Raw genomic sequence first — 19,286 nt, 5'->3', positions numbered from 1 at the left:
CCACCTAGTGTATTCTCACCTGATTACATAGGTGTTGTTTCTGTTTCACTTAGTTATGGAGCGTTTTTGGTATGAATCATTCACAGCGATGGACTGCTGTAACATACAGATCTTTGTTTCTTAGGTTGATACAGTGAAACGCTTGCTGATTAAAAAGCTGCCTCCAGTTCTTGCCATCCAGCTGAAACGATTTGACTATGACTGGGAAAGGGAATGTGCAATCAAGTTCAATGATTATTTTGAATTTCCACGAGAGTTGGACATGGAACCTTATACAGTGGCAGGAGTAGCAAAACTAGAAGGGGATGATGTAAATCCTGAAAATCAGCTAATACAGAATGAACAACCTGAAAACGAACATTCTGGAAGTACAAAATATAGACTAGTGGGTGTGTTGGTACACAGTGGACAAGCCAGTGGTGGACATTATTACTCTTACATTATTCAGAGAAATGGTGGTGATGGCGAGAAAAACAGATGGTATAAATTTGATGATGGTGATGTGACAGAATGCAAAATGGATGATGATGAAGAAATGAAAAATCAGTGTTTTGGTGGAGAATACATGGGGGAAGTATTTGATCACATGATGAAGCGCATGTCCTACAGACGTCAGAAAAGGTGGTGGAATGCTTACATCCTTTTTTATGAACGTATGGACACAGTAGACAAAGATAATGAACTAATAAAATATATTTCAGAACTTACAATGACTACTAAACCCCATCAGATTAAAATGCCATCTGCCATTGAGCGAAGTGTACGGAAACAAAATGTACAATTCATGCATAACCGAATGCAGTACAGCCTAGAATATTTCCAGTTTGTAAAGAAATTACTGACTTGTAACAGTGTCTACCTGAATCCTCCTCCAGGTCAGTACTTAGATATTCATAATAATATGAATTGATAGTTGTTTTTACAAATACATTACTTTTACATTTTTCATACTTGTGTTTTGTTTTAAAATTAAGTTTATCTATTTAAAAATACTATTTTCCTTGGATTGATTTAAAACAAATTTGTTTTCTAATTAGTAAAATGGGTACAAAAGATGAAGTCACCATTTATTTGTTAATCAGCATTATCACTCATTTGACTTATTTGCTGTTCTACATTTTGTTAAGATTATTTCTGCATTTAACTGGTAAACGTAATAACCAGATCTTGGTATCTTAAATGAAATGCTATGATGCAAATGTACATTCAGACATACTAGCGATATGTATCTAAAAATTAAGATACCGTATATTTTCGACTATTAAGTTGACCTCATGTATAAGTCGAGGGCAGGTTTTGGGGCCAAAATTATGGATTTTGCTGTGACCCATGGATATGTCAAGGGTAAAACTTAGGGGCATGTAACAAAGGATGATGCAAAGGAAAACAATGCCAAAGAAATTCGGACAGGCATAACTGTGCTCATACTAAAGGCTGGATGGATGAGAGAGAAGAGGGGATCCATGCTTCTTTTTGGTGCTTCCAGGATGAACTAAGCTCTCTATTCAGAGAAAGGGGATGGTGTGTGTGTGTGTGTAGAGAGAGAGAGAGTTAATGTACATTATTTTAACTCGTATACCTGTGGATAAGTCAACCCATGCTTAGTCAATTATCAGCCAGTATTGCAAAAGAAAAGAGTATCTTTTGAAGGTCAAATTTACTTGTCAGATTTCAGAGTGAAATAATCTGTGAAATAAGCCAAAATAATATGCTGTATCAGTTCCAAGCAGTATCATAGCACCTTCTATTCCATTTTTCTTTAGGACAAGATCACCTGTTGCCTGATGCAGAAGAAATAACCATGATTAGTGTTCAGCTTGCTGCTAGATTTCTCTTTACCACAGGATTTCACACAAAGAAAATAGTCCGTGGCCCTGCCAGTGATTGGTATTTCAGATTTAAAAAATAAGTTTTAATGTTTATATGTTAGTAATCATACAAAAATTGGGAGATCAATGCAGTGAAATGGAGCCTCAAAATAGATCACAGCTTTTATTTACTTTTTATTTATTTTTAAAAATTTAATGTTGTCCTGCTTGAAGGAATGAATATATTACACTTGGTGCACATCTGGGTCTTATAGTTTAACTACCATTGTGACTCAGGAGTATGTTAGAAGAATGTGTCAGGAATAAGCAACCAGTGCCCTCCAGGTGTTTTGGAATAGTCCCAGCCACCATGGCCAATGATTAAGCATTGTAGGAACTATAATCCAGAATATTTGGGGTGTACCAGTTTGCCTTGCTCCTCCTCTTTCAAATACAATTTCCCTCTGTCCTTCTCCTGCAGGCCTTCACAATGAATATGAAGTTTGTACTACAGTAACCACACTTAAGAAAGAAACTTGGTTAATAATAAATGTGGTTTTTTTTCTGTGTGTTTTTGCAATCACATGCACATTTAAAATGTGTTTTATTTATTTATTTATTTATTTATTACAATATTGATATATTGCTCTATATTAAGACCCCACCTTTCTTCCAAAATGCATGTAGCATAGTCTCATCCCTCCACACTCCCAGTTTTATCCACACAACCATTCTGTAACTTAGGTCAAGCAAAGAAAGCAGTTGGTCTCAGAACATGGAGGGAGTTGCATAGCTAAATGAAGTTTTCAACCTCAAATCCCCTGGCCCTTGCCTTGCACTCTTAACTGCTACATTACACTTTCACTCACATGTGGTTCTGTGCCTCCATAGAGGAACATTTTGTAAAACTGTTTCAGGTTGTGCACATAAGGTGACTGTGTTTTATTTGCTTTAGGTTAGCAGACATCTCATTCCAACACCTGTCTCTGGCAGTGCAACTTTGTTGTTGTGTGTTTTTAAGTTGTTTATGATTTATAGCAACCCTAAGGCAACCATATCACAGGATTTGTTCAGAGGGGCTTTGCTTTTCCTCCCACTAAGGATGAGAGTCTGGCCCAGGGTCACCCAGTGTGTTTCCATGGTTGAGCAGGGATTTCAACCCTGGTCTCCAAAGCCATGTTCCAGTGCTCAAACCACTGCACCACACTGGTTCTCTAAGTACAACTCAAGTGCAAGCTGGCTATTATGCTATTTCAGGTCTTTTTGTGATCTCTGATTCACAAAAAAGCATTACAGTGGGCCCTTCCCTTGCGTGGGGGATCTGTTCCAGACCCACTCCTCCCCGCGTAAGGGAAAACGTGTATGCTCGAGCCCCATTAAAAAATGGGACTCATGCATGTGCTGTGGTGCACGCACCATGGGTGCACGCATCATGCGCACATGTGCCATTGTTTCCACATGGCTGCAGCTTCAGCGTAAGATGAAAGCTGCATATGGCGCAGGTGCACTGTATTTAGAATGACTGAGGACTTTCTATTTAGGAGAAAAACAGAGGGCTGTTTTGCTGTATTTGATACCACATGAGGCTGAAACAAATGGGCCAAAAGCGCCACCTTTGGGTCGATCCAGGGGTGTAATGTTCAGATGACGCATGCCCCCAGATCAAGCCAAAGCTGCACCACAACCACCAAAGCAACCCCAACCTGGCTGCAAAAGGAGCGCAAAAATAGCGCTGCTGGCAGTTCATTGTAGACTGTGGCGGCAGTCAGCCTCAGGACTCTGGTGTCTGGTGGCCATGATTCCATGCCACTCAGAGCACTCTTGTGGTTGGAGTGGCCAGACGCCACTCCAAGCCACCCTTATGCTCAAGGCCATAAACGTTGCAGTGTGCATGAACAGTTAATAATCAGTACTCCTATTACTAACAGGTAGTGCTGTAAATGAGATACATAGTTCTGTCTTCTGAAAATGTGATGCCATTAATTTAATTTCTTTTCCAGGTATGATGCTTTATGCATTCTCCTTCGTCACAGCAAGAATGTACGTTTTTGGTTTGCAAACAACGTCCTTTTCAATGTTTCAAATCGCTTCTCTGAATACCTTTTGGAATGCCCTAGTGCTGAAGTGAGGGGAGCATTTGCAAAACTTATAGTGTTTATTGCACATTTTTCATTACAAGATGGACCATGTCCTTCACCTTTTGCTTCACCAGGACCTTCTAGTCAGGTATGCTTGGTTTTTTAGACAGAATTCTGTAAACAAAAGTTGTTAATACTTAAATGTTCAAAGATACAACATTAATCCTTCTTTGACATTATAGCATCATAATTACTATACAAAATGCTATTTTAGGCTGCATCAATAGAAGTATAGTGTCTAGATCAAGAGAAGTAATAGTGCCACTGTATTCTGCTCTGGTCAGGCCCCACCTAGAATATTGTGTCCAGTTCTGGGCGCCACAATTCAGAAAGGACATTGAGAAACTGGAGCGTGTCCAAAGGAGGGCGACAAAAATGGTGAAGGGTCTGGAAACCATGCCCTATGAGTAGGGTTGCCATAAGTGAGGACCTCCAAACCGGGACAAATGTAGGACAAATGCAGGACAACATTTTCAAATGTAGGACACATTTTATAAAAATGGAGGACACGCAAAAATTGAGGCTTTTTTTAGAAATGTTAATATAAATGCATGTTTCTTAGGCATGATCAAAATGGAGGACATTTTGACATTATTTGTAGACAGATCACGGAAATGTACTTCCCTTTCTGGCCACCCCCCCTCCCCATTCCAAACAGCACATTTGATCATTGAACATGGCTTTATTTTAACATTGCCTCTTGCATATTTCAGAGGCTTATTCCACAACCAAACCCTTTGGTCAAGGGACTTTGGTTTTCCTTCATTTTGACTTGTTTTGTCTGTATTCCTCCCCACTAAATAAAGGAGACATGAAATGGAGTTAGTGGGTACAAGTTGTTAAACAAAAAAGTCTTGTGAGACTCTGTAGGCAAGAGGTGCACCATCTTAAGAACTGCATTAAGCACACTTAGGCTGCTGCCACACTGCTTTCACTCTCATCACTCCATCCTATGGAATCCTGGGATTTGTAGTTTGTTGTGGTGCCAAGGCTGGGCTTTGAAATCTCAGGCATAAGAGAGGCAAAAGGCTTGGGCTGCATCTACACTGGAGAATTAATCTGGTTTGAGACCACTTTAACTGTCTTGGCTAAATGCTATGGAATTCTGGGAATGGTGGTTTGTTCCAGCACCACAGCAGAATGGCAGTTAACCCCTGGAAAGCACCAAGGTGACCAATGCTCTCACCCCAAAATGTAGGGCACCCAAGCAAAAATATGTAGGACATGGCCAAAAATAAAAGCTAAAAACACCCATGTAATTATAAATCCATGCTTCTTAGCCATGATCCAAATGGAGGACATTTTGAAATGTGACAGAAGAGGACATGTCCTGGAAAAGGAGGAGGATGCCTGGTCACTTTGTCTCTAATCCAAAATGCACTGCAGAAATAAAACAATGCTGGCCTGAAATGCCCAGAGTTCCTCACCAAAGCTGCATCCACACTGAGGAAAGAATCCAGTTTGAGAGTGACTTAACTGTCCTGGGTTAGTGCTGGGGAATGCTGGGAATTGTAATCTGTTGTGGCCTCAGAGCCATCACTGACAGAGAAGTCTCAATGTCTCCCAAACACTAGCATTCCCAGGATTCCCTAGCACTGAGTTAAAGTGGGTTATTATTCCTGCAGTGTGTGTGAGAGATATAAAAGCTAGGGACTGGATTCATTTGGAGGATCTCTGTGTCCAAAACACACTGCTTGGACTGCCAGGGCTCAGTGCTATGGAATCCTGGGAATTGTAGTTTATTGTGGCACCAGAGCTCTCTGACAGAGAAGGCCAAATGCCTCACAGACACCAGCATTCCAGAGCATTGAGCTTTGGCAGTTAAAGGGGTCTCAAAGTGCAGAAGGGGGGGGGGGAGAGAAAAGCCAGGGAGTGTGAATGAGCTTTGAGAGGAGGAGGAGGAGGAGGGAGGGAGCCAAGGGAAGTGGCCAGGACCACCAGAGGAGCCCCTGCTTTTCCTCATCATCGCAGCCTTCTCACTGCTGGCAAGAGGCTCTGCCCCCAGCCAGGCAACGCCTCCATTCAGTCTCCTTTTGTCAAAAGAGCTCTGGTGCCACAAGAAACTACAATTCCCAGAATCCCATAGCACTGAGCCATGGATGTTTAAGGAGGGGGTCAAACTATTTCTGCAGCCTTTTGCAACCCCAAAGCCTTCTATTATTTACCAGCAACTTGCAAGGCAAAACCTCTTCCTTCACCAAGCCATTGAAAACCAACCCAAATGGAAGGCTGACTGCTTCTTTCCCATTGGTCAGCTTCGGAAGAAATTTGCATATTACAAGGAAAGGTGTTTAGGGCCTCAAAAACGACCCTGTGATAAAGAATTACAACAATACTGAGTGGTAGACATTGAAAAGATGAGGCATTTAGACTCCCAGTGAAACAGGAACCATTTATGGCCTTTTTTTCTTTGCTCACTGTAACCTGAAAGTAATGCCTCTTGCAGGGTATATATACCAAGTGGGCTGGCAATAGCTCTGAGTGGCAGATGTTTTGAAGACCTGCTCTCTAGGCTAAGCCAGGCAGGGAGGCGGGGAGGGTGGCATACAGCCATGGGGAGGGCTGGAGCTGCCTCCAGGGCCTTGCTGGGGGGGGGGGGCCTGGGGGAGGGGCCAAACCGGGGTGGGACCGTGTGGCCCCGCCCCAAACTGGGAAAGTCCCGCCCCCAGGCGGGATATGGCAAGCCTACCTATGAGGAACGACTTAGGGAGCTGGGGATGTTTAGCCTGGAGAAAAGAAGGTTAAGAGGTGATATGATAGCCCTGTTTAAATATTTGAAAGGATGTCATATTGAAGAGGGAGCAAGCTTGTTTTCTGCTGCTCCAGAGAACAGGACCCGGAACAATGGATGCAAGCTGCAGGAAAAGAGATTCCACCTGAACATTAGGAGGAACTTCCTGACAGTAAGGGCTGTTCGACAGTGGAACAAACTCCCTCGGAGTGTGGTGGTGTCTCCTTCCTTGGAGGTCTTTAAACAGAGGCTGGATGGCCATCTGTCAGGGATACTTTGATTTGGATTTCCTGCATGGCAGGGGGTTGGACTGGATGGCCCTAGTGGTCTCTTCCAACTCTACCATTCTATGATTTTATGATTCTATGATTCTACTCTTAAAGCATTAATTTAGAAATTATGTTGGGATGTTTGCTTGGAGTCTTGACTCTTCTTGAAGTTTTCAGACTCATGTTAAACTAATTCACTGTTAGTATAGCAGACAGTTTAAGAATTGGATGTTACCATAGTTTGTAATTAATTAGAAGAGTTTCATTCAAAGCCTGGACACATGTGGCTGTTCTACACTACAGTTCCAGAATCCCTCGCTCCATGCTGGCTGAGAATGTTGAGAGCTGCATTCAGACAATAACTTTTTCAAGTTCTGATTTAATACGGTTGGTCTCTTAAAAGGCCTTGGTGAAGCCACATAATGTGTTGGCTTATCAATTTCAGTCAATAATAACTTACAATTGACAATGCCATTTTTGATTTTTAGGCCTATGACAATTTAAGTTTGAGTGACCACTTGCTGAGAGCTGTATTGAATCTTCTGAGAAGGGAAGTGTCTGAACATGGACGTCATTTGCAGCAATATTTCAACTTGTTTGTGATGTATGCCAATTTAGGTAATGTGCTATCTATTTACTCTTAAAGGCTGATGGATATTTAAGGATGTTGTTAAAATTGTTATTGAGGGCATGAATCAGTGATTTTCACAATATATTTTAGTAGTCCTTTGAATTCCTCAATGAGAAGATCAGTAATGATGGGAATGTGACTCATCCCCAAATCACAGCAGTAAAGGAAAATTTGGTGCGTCGGGTTTTAGGGCATACTTTCAGTTTGTGTTGCCAAGCAGTTAACATGAACTGTCTCTGGAATACACTTTGGAATTGGTAAAGTCCATATTGTGATAATAATTTTATCTCCAAAGTTGCCCGTAGTGCTCAAGGATTCCTCAGTAGCCAATTTGATAACAGATTTCCTAGAATATAGAAGGTTTGTAAGTCACTTCTTTAAATTATAGTCAATAGATCAAATGAAACGGTAAATTAGAGTTGTGAGATGTAATGAGTTCCCTCCAATGTAGGCTTGGATATAGGATCTCCCCTCAGATGACAGAAGGGCTCCACTCATGTAAGATGCCTTCCTCCAACCTTCAGATATCCCACATTCTCTCTGTATCACAGCTCACAAGTCTCTTGACCCTCTGAGAAGCATTGGGAGCAGAGTAGGGAATAAGAAAAAGAGGGGAAAGAAGTTCCATTCTGTCAGGCAGGTTACATGAAGCAAAATATGAATCAAAGCTGTGAACGTAGTTGTTCCTAGACAGTATTTCATATTGTTTCAGTGTACTTTATTATTATTATTATTATTATTAGGAAAATAACATCCAAGTCGTGCATTTGAATTTTTTTTTAAATCCAACATAACAAAACTCGTTCTTAGAGACAGCTTTAGCAAAAATCTAAATAATTCAACAGACAAATAAATTACAAATAACTTTTAAAAACACAATCTGAGAAGTCCTTAGCATGAATAATCATAAATAAAGCAGTTGTCACCATCCAAGAGAGATTAGTAAGATACAAAATGATAAAATAACATGAAAGAAGTTTTTTTAAATTGCTTTTAACTGCCCCCTTGAAATATTTCCTTTTTTGTCCAAATGATACTGAAAGAAAGTGTGTAAATACCTCCCTAAGTTGGTTTACAACTCCAAGGAGAATGAGAGTTCCCATGCATTAAGATGCCATAGAAAGCTCTGTTATTCCAAGGCTTTCCTAATGAAGTTCAGGAAGGCTTTGCTAAAATATAAGCAATATGCTCTCTGCAAGGCAATTCCTTAATCTGTGAACATTTAAAGCCCCACCTCCAACTCCCCTTTAGTCCCATTGAGGGTTTGTAGAATATATTAAAAGACTCTATCTTTATCTCACTGGCTCAGAAATACTGCAGTGTTCCCTGAACAATTATAGTAGGATAGGTACACAGTCTTCTGAGGCCTTAAAAATCTTTGAGTTGTGATAAGTATCCAAGTTGTTTTGCTAATTAAACATGCAATTAAATTTGACAAGAAAATTGATGAAAAGTAGGGTCATCTTTACCAACAAGATCTATGTAGTAGAATTAACAGTGGGCAAGTCAGAGTTCATTCTTCTAGAGAACAGATTTCATAAGCATTTCTGGCTGAATAAAAATGTTTATTCAATATTCTTTGTGGTTGGTGCTTGAGGGTACAAAATATCATTTGTTGATTTCTCAGTTGGGAACAGATGCATAAAATTTGATGTGTATGAAATCACAGTGTACACTTGTCCCTCCATATTTGCTAGGGTTTGGGCTACAAGACCCCCGTGAATATGGAAAACCGGTAAATAACAAAAACACTATGTTTTTACCTGAGAGGACACTTCTCTAGGAATCTCTAGGTCCTCCAGTGCAACTCTGTGGTCAAGGTCCAACAGACACTGACCATAGAATTGTGCTGGAGGAGCTACAAATGGCTAGTAGAGTATTCTCTCTAGGAATCTCTAGGTCCTTCAGTGCAACTTTTAGTTAAAGTTGATCATAGAGTTGCACTGGAGGACCTAGGTATTCCTAGAGAGAACATATTAATCAAATCTGTGAATAATCAAAGCCGCAAATATGAGGGATGAGTGTACATGACTTACTTAATAGCCTAGAATATATGCAGGGTAGCTCCAATTATATTTCCCTTGTATTGTCTTCTGTTTTAGGTGTAGCAGAAAAAACACAGCTTTTAAAACTAAACGTGCCTGCCACGTTTATGCTTGTGGCATTGGATGAAGGCCCAGGTCCTCCTATCAAATACCAGTATGCTGAATTGGGCAAACTCTACACTGTGGTGTCCCAACTAATCCGTTGTTGCAATGTATCATCACGTATGCAGTCTTCTATCAACGGTACTGTTAATTTTGAAGTTCATAAACACAAATATGTTGTACTCAAATGTGTGTAGCAGCATGTTAATATTCATAGTTTGTTAGCCTTTTCTTCCTGTTATACTGGCCTATGATCAAGAGTTGAAAAAAACTGCAAAATGTTGAAATACAAACTGGAATTTTAATATATATACTGTAGCAATCACCAAGAAATCACAATGGTGAAACTTTAGGATGTTGTTTCTTATGGGTCATTGTGATTCAATCTAAAATAGCATCCAGAGTAGTTATTTCTTGTGATGGGATTTATACACACTCCTACTTAAAAGTATGGCTAATATCCAATGATGTAATTCCATTGTGGTGTTGTTTTGTTTCCTTTTTATATTTTTCTGTACTAAACCTGAGGAAGTCGGGGCTTAGCTGGATTCCTGGACTACTCAAGGGATAGACTGCTGTCTAAACATTTTGGTTATGCTAAAAGGCTTTAGACTAATAGATGGTAAGAAAGAGAAGACAAATTAATGTCTTGACTGGCATGGACTTGGAGCTTAGCTAGCAAACCCTTTTATTTCTAAGTAATAAAGTGTACAGTAAGGAAGAATATAATTTGCTGTGTTGCAGATTTACTTGGTATGAATGATGAGAGTATCAGCAAATTGAGGTACACTCTTTTCACACTTGTCAACATGGTTTGTGATAAGACAGGGCTTCCGCTTCTTCTCCACCTCCATGTCTTATGTAAATGGCTTTAATAGTTCTGTGATCACAGTTGTGACAACATCAGATGACTGTGTGTTTATAAGACAGGCTTAATTCCAAGTGAGTGCCTACAAGTTTCATACCAAATAGCAAGACATATTAACATCCTTATTTAATGTATCATATACATATTACATGAAATAATTTTATAAAATGACTGCATTAATAGGTGTATGGTACCATATAGTACAAAACGCAAATAAAATAATAAGTGTTTCTCTTTAGGTAACCCTCCACTTAGCAACCCATATGGCGATCCTAATTTATCACAGCCAATAATGGCACTTCAACAGAATGTGGCAGACACTTTGTTTGTGCGGACTAGTTATGTGAAAAAAATAATTGAGGACTGCAGTAATTCCGAAGAGACCATCAAACTACTTCGCTTCTGCTGTTGGGAAAATCCTCAGTTTTCATCTACAGTCCTCAGTGAATTACTTTGGCAGGTAATAAATAAAGATAAGGAGCATTTTATTGAAGTAACATATATATATATATATGCCTTTTGAGACCTTGCATCACCATTGTCCAAAATCAACTGAAGATTTTATTCACTTCATTTATTCAAAATATTTATATCCACCTTTATAGTATACATACAAAACAACAAAACAGTATAGAAATATGTGAAAAGAAAATTGCTTTACATACATTTAAAACAAGGAGCATGATTAATTTCATCTTGGAATTATATAGAGATGAGCATAGTTCTTTTCATCAGCATTTGGTTGAATTGGTGGTGTTTGGTATGACTCCTGGGATTTCCCTAATTTATCACTTTCTCTATCCAGAACTAGAGGAGCAGTTTATGCTATGTGATTCATCCTTACTTTGGAAGAAGCTGCAGTACATATTTTTGAAATTACTATTTGAGTTTTGAGAGCTTTATATGCTCCATTTTTAAGGGGAACAACTTGATAGCTAATTCTTAAATCATAGTATGCTTTCAAGTAATTTCCAACTTCTGGTAATCCTAAGAAAACCATATCATGGGATTTTCTTGGCAGAAATGGTTCAGAAGGGATTTGGCATTGCCTTCTTCCCTCTGAGGCTGATCACAGGGTCACCCAGTGGCCAAGCAAGAATTTGAATCCTGGTCTCCCACAATCCTAGTGCAGTATGCATCTGAGGAAGTAGACTGAAGTCTACGAAAGCTCATGCTGCCGATTTCTTTCAGTTAGTCTCAAAGGTGCTACAAGATCTCTCTAAGCACTCAAACTTTTGCAGTTTAATACAGTTCATATTTCCCATTATATAAATACATTAGTTTAATTATATAATCCCAAGTCACAACATAGGAACACATAGTTGTTAAAACAGCTTCATAAACAATTGTAGATAAAAATACAAAGTGGTGGTTACAACATATACTGTAATTTTTTAAAAATATAAAATTAAAATGCTAACTGCAGCTTGGCAAAAAAATCTAACAGATAACAATTCCTTCTCATTTTAAATGATAAATTAAAAATAGCAACTTAGTAAGTAACATACAGGAGTGCATCTGCCAGTAAAGAGTTGATACATTCCTCTTTGAACACTGAAAATCCTCCAGAAGTCTGGCTCAGAAATCTCCCTCTTATGTTACTAGAAAAAGGACAGTGTAAAGCATAATTTTAGTATCTTCTAATTGACCCAGCCCACAGAGACAAAGAACAATTTGATAGGAATTGAAATAAAATCTTCCCTGAAGGTATGGAAAGGATATGCTTTGAAAATGAAAATTGGTATATGCCTTCTGTAAGGTGACACTTCAAAAGGTCAATAAGGTAGTGAGAAATATGTGTTTATTATTATTAAAATTGAAGTACTACCTGGAAAAGGTTGGACCAAGCTGACATTTGGTTAGCATCCTGGGCAAACAGTCAGTCACTGAGGTGTACATTTGTAAAACAGGCAGCAGCTGTGTGCCTTCAACTCATTTCTTACTTATGGTTGCCTAAGTCAACCCTATCACAGGGTTTTCTGGACAAGATTTGTTCAGAAGGGGTTTGCTTCTGCCTTTCTCTGAGGTTGAGAGTGTGACATGCCCAAGGTCACCTAGTGGGTTTCCATGGCTGAGTGGGGATTAATCCTGGCCTCCAGAGTCATAGTGTAATGCTCAAGCCACTGCATCACTCTTCCCTGAAGTACCAAAAACAATTTCACTAAATGGTTTCTATAAAAGCCACCCACATTTTAAAAATATTTTAACAGTTTCAGGTGAATGCTTGCACAGACTGAAGGCGGTCCAACTTTTAGTCTTAAATTTGCAGCAGGAGTACCCTGGGAAAGACCCAAAATTACTGTTTTGAACTGCTTCTAGCTGATCAAGCACCTTCTCATTCCATCCCCAAATTTCAGCCCCATGTAAAAGTTGTAAGGTAACTTTGCCCTGGAATGTTTTAAGTATAGAAGCTATTTGTTGACCACCCTTAGGAAATAAACATGTTATTATACCTCCCACTGATTTCCCATTATATTTTGTTAAACAATCATTAGTTTATACATAATAATTCTTGGTTTGGCACTAGATGACCAAAATCTGACCTATTTCTCCCCATACTCATTTCACATTTAATTACTTCTTGAATCATAAGAAATCAGGAAGTAACTTTGAAAAGTTAGTATTACTTATAAACTGAACCATTGGAGAAATTTACTATTTTGAAAAACAGCAAAGATACTGATTGAAGATGCTTTTTCACATTTGTTGTCCGTTACCTGTAGTCATGAGTACTCTAACAAGGAACATCTCTTGTACTTAATTCTGATTTAAAAAACACTGTCACCAAAGAAATTGAATAACTACCCAGTTATAAAACCTTAATTAATAAAGTAGAGATATTTTGTGGCTTGTGACATGTGAATGAAATCTTAATCACTATCTTTTTAAGGTTGCATATTCATACACATATGAACTTCGACCTTACTTGGATCTGCTTTTGCAAATTTTGCTAATTGAGGACTCTTGGCAAACTCACAGGTTAGCATTTCAGATTCTTGGATTCAAAAATGTTTGTTTTCTCTCCATGTGACTACTAGGCATGTATGTTTTAGCAGGAAACAGTAGGTTTTCATGACTTATTGAAAACATTTAACTGTTATAAGCATATAGTGGTTATAGCAGCATGTGAGATGTGCAGATTGACTTTGCATATTGGTAGCATATCATCCTGTCATTTATAATTGGAAACAGTTATAAATGTTGTAGGAAAGTCTGTATGCCACTTTGTTCCTGCACTGGATTCCAGTTACATATATAAGATGTTGATTGTATATTGAAACAATTGTTGATAGATAGATAAGTTACCTTGTTAAATTACTTGTAATCTTCTCTATTCAGTTCCCTCTTCCATTGCAACTCTTACATGTTTTTGGAAACTTAGGAAGCCTTTTGAAACAACAAGGGTGTTTTGAGGTGTGAGTTACAGGAGAATTTGGGGGAAATAATTTATATTGAATATAAGTTCTTCCTGCAAACAAATGAGACTTTTTGGTAAAAGTGCTAGGTTTTATTGAATCTATTTAATAAAACTATTTGTGCCATTGATATTTGTGTAGAGATTTCCAGGCTTTGAGAAAGTAACATTTTGATGTTGGTTTCTCTTCAGGATTCACAATGCACTTAAAGGAATTCCAGATGACAGGGATGGACTATTTGATACCATTCAGCGCTCCAAGAATCATTATCAAAAAAGGGCTTACCAGTGTATAAAGTGCATGGTGGCTCTCTTCAGCAACTGTCCAGTAGCCTACCAGATTTTACAGGTAGCTCTTTTGATTTCAGTTAACGATTATTAGTTTTATACTGGTTTAATTTCAGTAAGAATATTTCATTCTCTGGATGGCTCAGAGGAGCAATCCACAGTTGAGTTAAATTTGAAGTGCCAGTTCACATGGCAGGAATATCCAAATCCTCCCAAAATGTTAATTGTTATGACTGTTCATAGAATCATAGAATCGTAGAGTTGGACGAGACCACAAGGGCCATCCAGTCCAACCCCCTGCCATGCAGGAAATCTCAAGCAGATGGCCATCCAGCCTCTGCTTGAAGACCTCCAAAGAAGGAGACTCCACCACAATCTGAGGGAGTGTGTTCCACTGTCGAACAGCCCTAACTGTCAGGAAGTTTCTCCTGATGTTGAGCTGGAATCTCTTTTCCTGCAGTTTGCATCCATTGGCCTGGATCCTGTTTTCTGGAGCAGCAGAAAACAAGCTTGCTCCCTCCTCAATATGAAATCCCTTCAAATATTTAAACAGGACTATCATATCACCTCTTAACCTTCTTTTCTCCAGGCTAAACATCCCCAGCAACCTAAGGCGTTCCTCATAGGGCAAGGTTTCCAGACCCTTCACCATTTTAGTCGCCCTCCTTTGGACACGCACCAGTTTCTCAATGTCCTTTTTTAATTTTGGTGCCCAGAACTGGACACAATATTCCAGATGGGGCCTGACCAAAGAGAATATAGTGGCACTATTACTTCTCTTGATCTAGACACTATACTTTTATTGATGCAGCCTAAAAATTGCATTGGCCTTTTTAGCTGCCGCATCACACTGTTGACTCATGTTCAACTTGTGGTCCACTTGGACCCCTAGATCCCTCTCTCATGCAGTCTTGTTCAGTCAGGTGTCCCCCATCCTATATCTGTGCATCTCATTTTTCCATCCCAAGTGCAGTACCTTACATTTCTCCTTGTTGAATTTCATTTTGTTAGCTTTGGCCCAGCTTTCTAGTCTATTCTGGTTATTTTGAATTTTGATCCTATTCTCTGGCGTACTAGTTATTCCTCCTAATTTGGTGTCATTTGCAAATTTGATGAGTGCCCCCAATTCTGTCATCCAAGACATTAATAAAGATGTTGAATAACACTGGCCCCAGGACAGAGCCCTGTGGGGACCCCACTAGTCACTTCTTTCCAGGATGAAAAGGAGCCATTGTTGAGCACCTTTTGGGTTCGGCCAATCAACCAATTACAAATCCATGTAACAGTTATCTTGTCTAGCCCACATTTTACAAGCTTGTTTGCAAGAATGTCATGGGAAACCTTGTCAAAGGCCTTACTGAAATCAAGATATACTATATCCACAGCATTCCCTTCATCTACCAAGGTGGTAATTTTATCAAAGAAAGAGATCAGATTTGTCTGGCATGACTTGTTTCTCTGAAACCCATGTTGACTTTTTGTGATTATGGCATTGCTTTCTAGATGTTCACAGATTCTCTGTTTAATGATCTGCTCTAGAATCTTTCCTGGTATTGATTTCAGACTAACTGGACGATAATTGTTGGGATCCTCTTTTTTTCCCTTTTTGGAGATGGGGACAACGTTTGCCCTCCGCCAGTCTGCTGGGACTTCTCCTGTTCTCCAGGAGTTTTCAAAGATTATTGACAATGGCTCTGATATTACATTTGCCAGTTCCTTTAATACCCTTGGATGTAGTTCATCTGGTCCTGGAAACTTAAATTCATTTAGATTAACAAGATATTCCTCTACTATCTCTTTACTTATTCTGTGGTGAAATTCCCCTATTCTGTCCTCTGCTCCATTATCTGCAGGTTGAGCACCCTTTCTCTTTTCTGAGAAGACTGAGGCAAAGAAGGTGTTGAGTAATTCTGCCTTTTCTTGTCTCCTGTTAGCATTTTGCAGTCTTCTCCACGTAGTGGCCCTACCATTTCCTCCTCCTTCCTTTTGCTGCGGACATATCCAAAAAAGCCCTTTTTATTGTTTTAACCTCCCTAGCAAGCCTGTGTTCATTCTGTACTTTAGCTTTTCTGACTTTACACATGCCTGCTATTTCTTTGAATTCCTTTTTCGTGATTTCCTCCTTTTTCCATTTCTTATATATGTTCCATTTAAAACCTAGCTCAGTTGAAAGTTCCTTAGTCATCCATCCTGGTTTCTTGAGACACCTCCCATTTTTCTTTCTCACTGGAACTGTTTGAAATTGTGCCTTCAGTATCTCTCTTTTGAGAAACTCCCATCCGTCCTGAACTCCCTTCTCTTTTAGTATTTCTAACCACGGGATCACCCTCAATAATTCTCTAAGTTTACTGAAATCTGTGTTCCTAAAGTCTAGAATGCGTGTCTGACTATGTCTGGCTTCTCCTTTCCATTGTATAACAAACTCCAAGAGAACATGGTCACTTCCACCTAATGATCCTACCACTTGCACCCCATTAACCAAGTCAACCTTGTTGGTTAGGATCAGATCTAAAATAGCTGATCCCCTTGTTGCCTCTTCTACCTTTTTGACAATAAAATTGTCTTTGAGGCGAGTGAGGAATTTGCTAGACCTTGATGATTTTACTGAGTTTGAATCCCAGCAGATATCAGGATAGTTAAAGTCACCCATCACTACTACATCTCTCCTTTATGAGTGTGTAGTCATCTGTTCTAGAAAGGCATCATCCAATTCCTCCATCTGACTGGGGGGTCTGTAGTAGACTCCCACCAGAACATCCTTGTTGTTTCCCTCCCCTTTAATTTTTATCCACATGCTTTCTACCTGGTTGCCAGTACTGATGTCCTGGATCTCTTGACTGGTGTAAATATCTCCGACATATAGTGCTATTCCTCCTCCTTTCCTGTTTGGCCTATTTCTCTTTAAAAGGTTATATCCCTCTATTTCTACATTCCAATTATGAGACTCATCCCACCAGTTTTCAGTGATGCCTATTTTACCATATTTGCTTTGTTGTACTAGGAGTTCGAGTTCATCTTGCTTATTTCCCATGCTCTGTGCATTAGTGTAGAGACATCGCAGACCATGAGTCCCCTTTACTTGCTGCCTGTGCAAGTTTTTTTGCTTCCCACTGTTGTTAAACTATTTGTTGCTTTCTTCTATCTTCACATCAGTTTTTTTAAAATCTTGCCTTGCTGGCTAAACGTCATTGTTGTCTTCACATAATTAATAGAAGAAGTTTTTAAAATGGGAAATTGGGCAGAAGAGAGAAAAAAATCATTGGAATAACAAGCAAACAATGTTAATTTGGTTCCATCATTGGAAAAGGGGAATTAAAACTAACTCTGGAGTCTTGATGAAGAAACGAATACGACTGACTGCCTCTCTGCAGATTGTAGTTGGAGAACTGGCACTACTGACTGCTCCCTTGTTGTGTGCCCCCCCTCCGCAGATCATGGCCAGAAATATAAAATTAAATGAATTAAATAAAATAAAATTAAAATAAATATTAAATTAAATAGTAAAATAAATTGTCAAATACCTGCCATTAAAAAAATCTTACTTTTATAATGGCTAGAATAATGAATTGGAAATGGCATCTCCTATTAAAAACCTGTGTTGAAAATGTTTGAAGAATGCATTTATAGATACTGAATTATTTACATTTTACTCATACAGAGCAATGGAGATTTGAAAAGAAAATGGACATGGGCAGTAGAGTGGCTTGGAGATGAACTTGAACGTAGGCCATACACTGGCAACCCACAATATACATATAATAACTGGTCTCCTCCAGTCCAAAGTAATGAAACATCAAATGGCTACTTTCTGGAGAGATCTCATAGTGCAAGAATGACCCTTGCGAAGGCTTGTGAGCTGTGCCCAGAGGAGGTAAGTACTAAAATTTCACCTTATGGTAATTTGACATCCATTGCCTAATAAATAATAAATGTACTAAAATGCTTTACAGAATTCGATACTAGTTCCATAGCAAAAATGCTAGTTGTACTACAGATTAGTGTGCAGTTGTTAAAATGTCAAGTTTACCCATTTTTTGTCATACATTATCTTAACAGATGTCTGTTTTTTGACTGACATCAATCCACCTTAACTTTGTCTTATATTTAAGGGACACTGACATTTTTCAAAGTTGTAGATATTTGCTTGGTTTGCAGCTTGCAATGGCTATAACCAAGGTGAATCTTCAGATCACCAAAAGAAGAAAATATGATTTGGACTGCAGTTCCTATTATCTCTGGCCAGTGGTCATATTGGCTGGGGTTAATTGCAATTATAATCCAAAACATATTTGGGCAAGTATTTGAGGAAGACCAGCACAGGCATTTTTTCACCTGTTGATAGATAAAGCCATTGGACCTGCATTTTATAAACAAGATGCTTACTTAGCTGTTGTTTTGCTCCCAAGGACATCTAGATTGTGAAGTGTTATTCTTCTGATTCTCTTATGTATTGGGGGGGTGGGAGTGGGATGGAAGTTGGACAAAAATAAAAGACCCATTGTGTGGCCATTGATAACTGTTCCAGTAGTGTTTAAAACAAATATTGGGGGGGGGGGGTCTCAGCTTTTTATGGTACTGGAGCATAATGTAACTAGGTTTTGTTTGAAAGTTGATACTTAGAGGTATTAACATCAAGATTGATGCTTGACTGTAGATTCAGAGAAGAGAAACACTTTTCTACAAAAACATATTTTTTCTATTAAATTTAGCAGCTAGTAGGGTAATACAGCACAGCTTCTCATAAAAAAATATGCAAGTTTCTAAGTATGTGATTACTTGAAAACTCCCTAGATATGCTGGAAAATAAAAGGGATCTCCTGCCTTGGAACCATTCCACTTTGCTGTGTTACCATGTTCTGGTTTGAGGCTGTTGATCAGTAGTAGAAGTGTATTTAAAAAAATCACCTTAGGTTGGGAACATTATACTGTTGTGTTCCTATGCTACTTTTGGAAGGAGCCCTGGTGGCACAGTGGTTAAATGCCTGTACTGC

At 39.0% G+C, this 19,286-nt stretch overlaps 1 protein-coding gene across 4 annotated transcripts in view; it reads left to right on the top strand.

The window, feature by feature from the left end:
* The window catches only part of USP9X (ubiquitin specific peptidase 9 X-linked), a 361,613-nt gene that overhangs the window by 338,205 nt on the left and 4,122 nt on the right, over window positions 1-19,286 (top strand). For 3 of the 4 annotated variants that reach the window (XM_042457061.1, XM_042457060.1, XM_042457062.1), the window contains exons 35-43: window positions 125-875; window positions 1,764-1,887; window positions 3,809-4,034; window positions 7,435-7,564; window positions 9,680-9,865; window positions 10,832-11,052; window positions 13,483-13,571; window positions 14,200-14,356; window positions 17,954-18,166. In XM_042457061.1, the coding sequence (XP_042312995.1) occupies window positions 125-875; window positions 1,764-1,887; window positions 3,809-4,034; window positions 7,435-7,564; window positions 9,680-9,865; window positions 10,832-11,052; window positions 13,483-13,571; window positions 14,200-14,356; window positions 17,954-18,166 (2,097 nt within the window). Of the gene's footprint in view, window positions 1-124; window positions 876-1,763; window positions 1,888-3,808; window positions 4,035-7,434; window positions 7,565-9,679; window positions 9,866-10,831; window positions 11,053-13,482; window positions 13,572-14,199; window positions 14,357-17,953; window positions 18,167-19,286 lie in introns of those variants that run through there. The other variant, XR_006102822.1, reaches the window with a different exon arrangement.

This window comes from Sceloporus undulatus, chromosome 3, assembly GCF_019175285.1.
Source record: "Sceloporus undulatus isolate JIND9_A2432 ecotype Alabama chromosome 3, SceUnd_v1.1, whole genome shotgun sequence".
Taxonomy (NCBI): domain Eukaryota; kingdom Metazoa; phylum Chordata; class Lepidosauria; order Squamata; family Phrynosomatidae; genus Sceloporus; species Sceloporus undulatus.
This window is presented reverse-complemented; position numbering and strand designations above follow the sequence as displayed.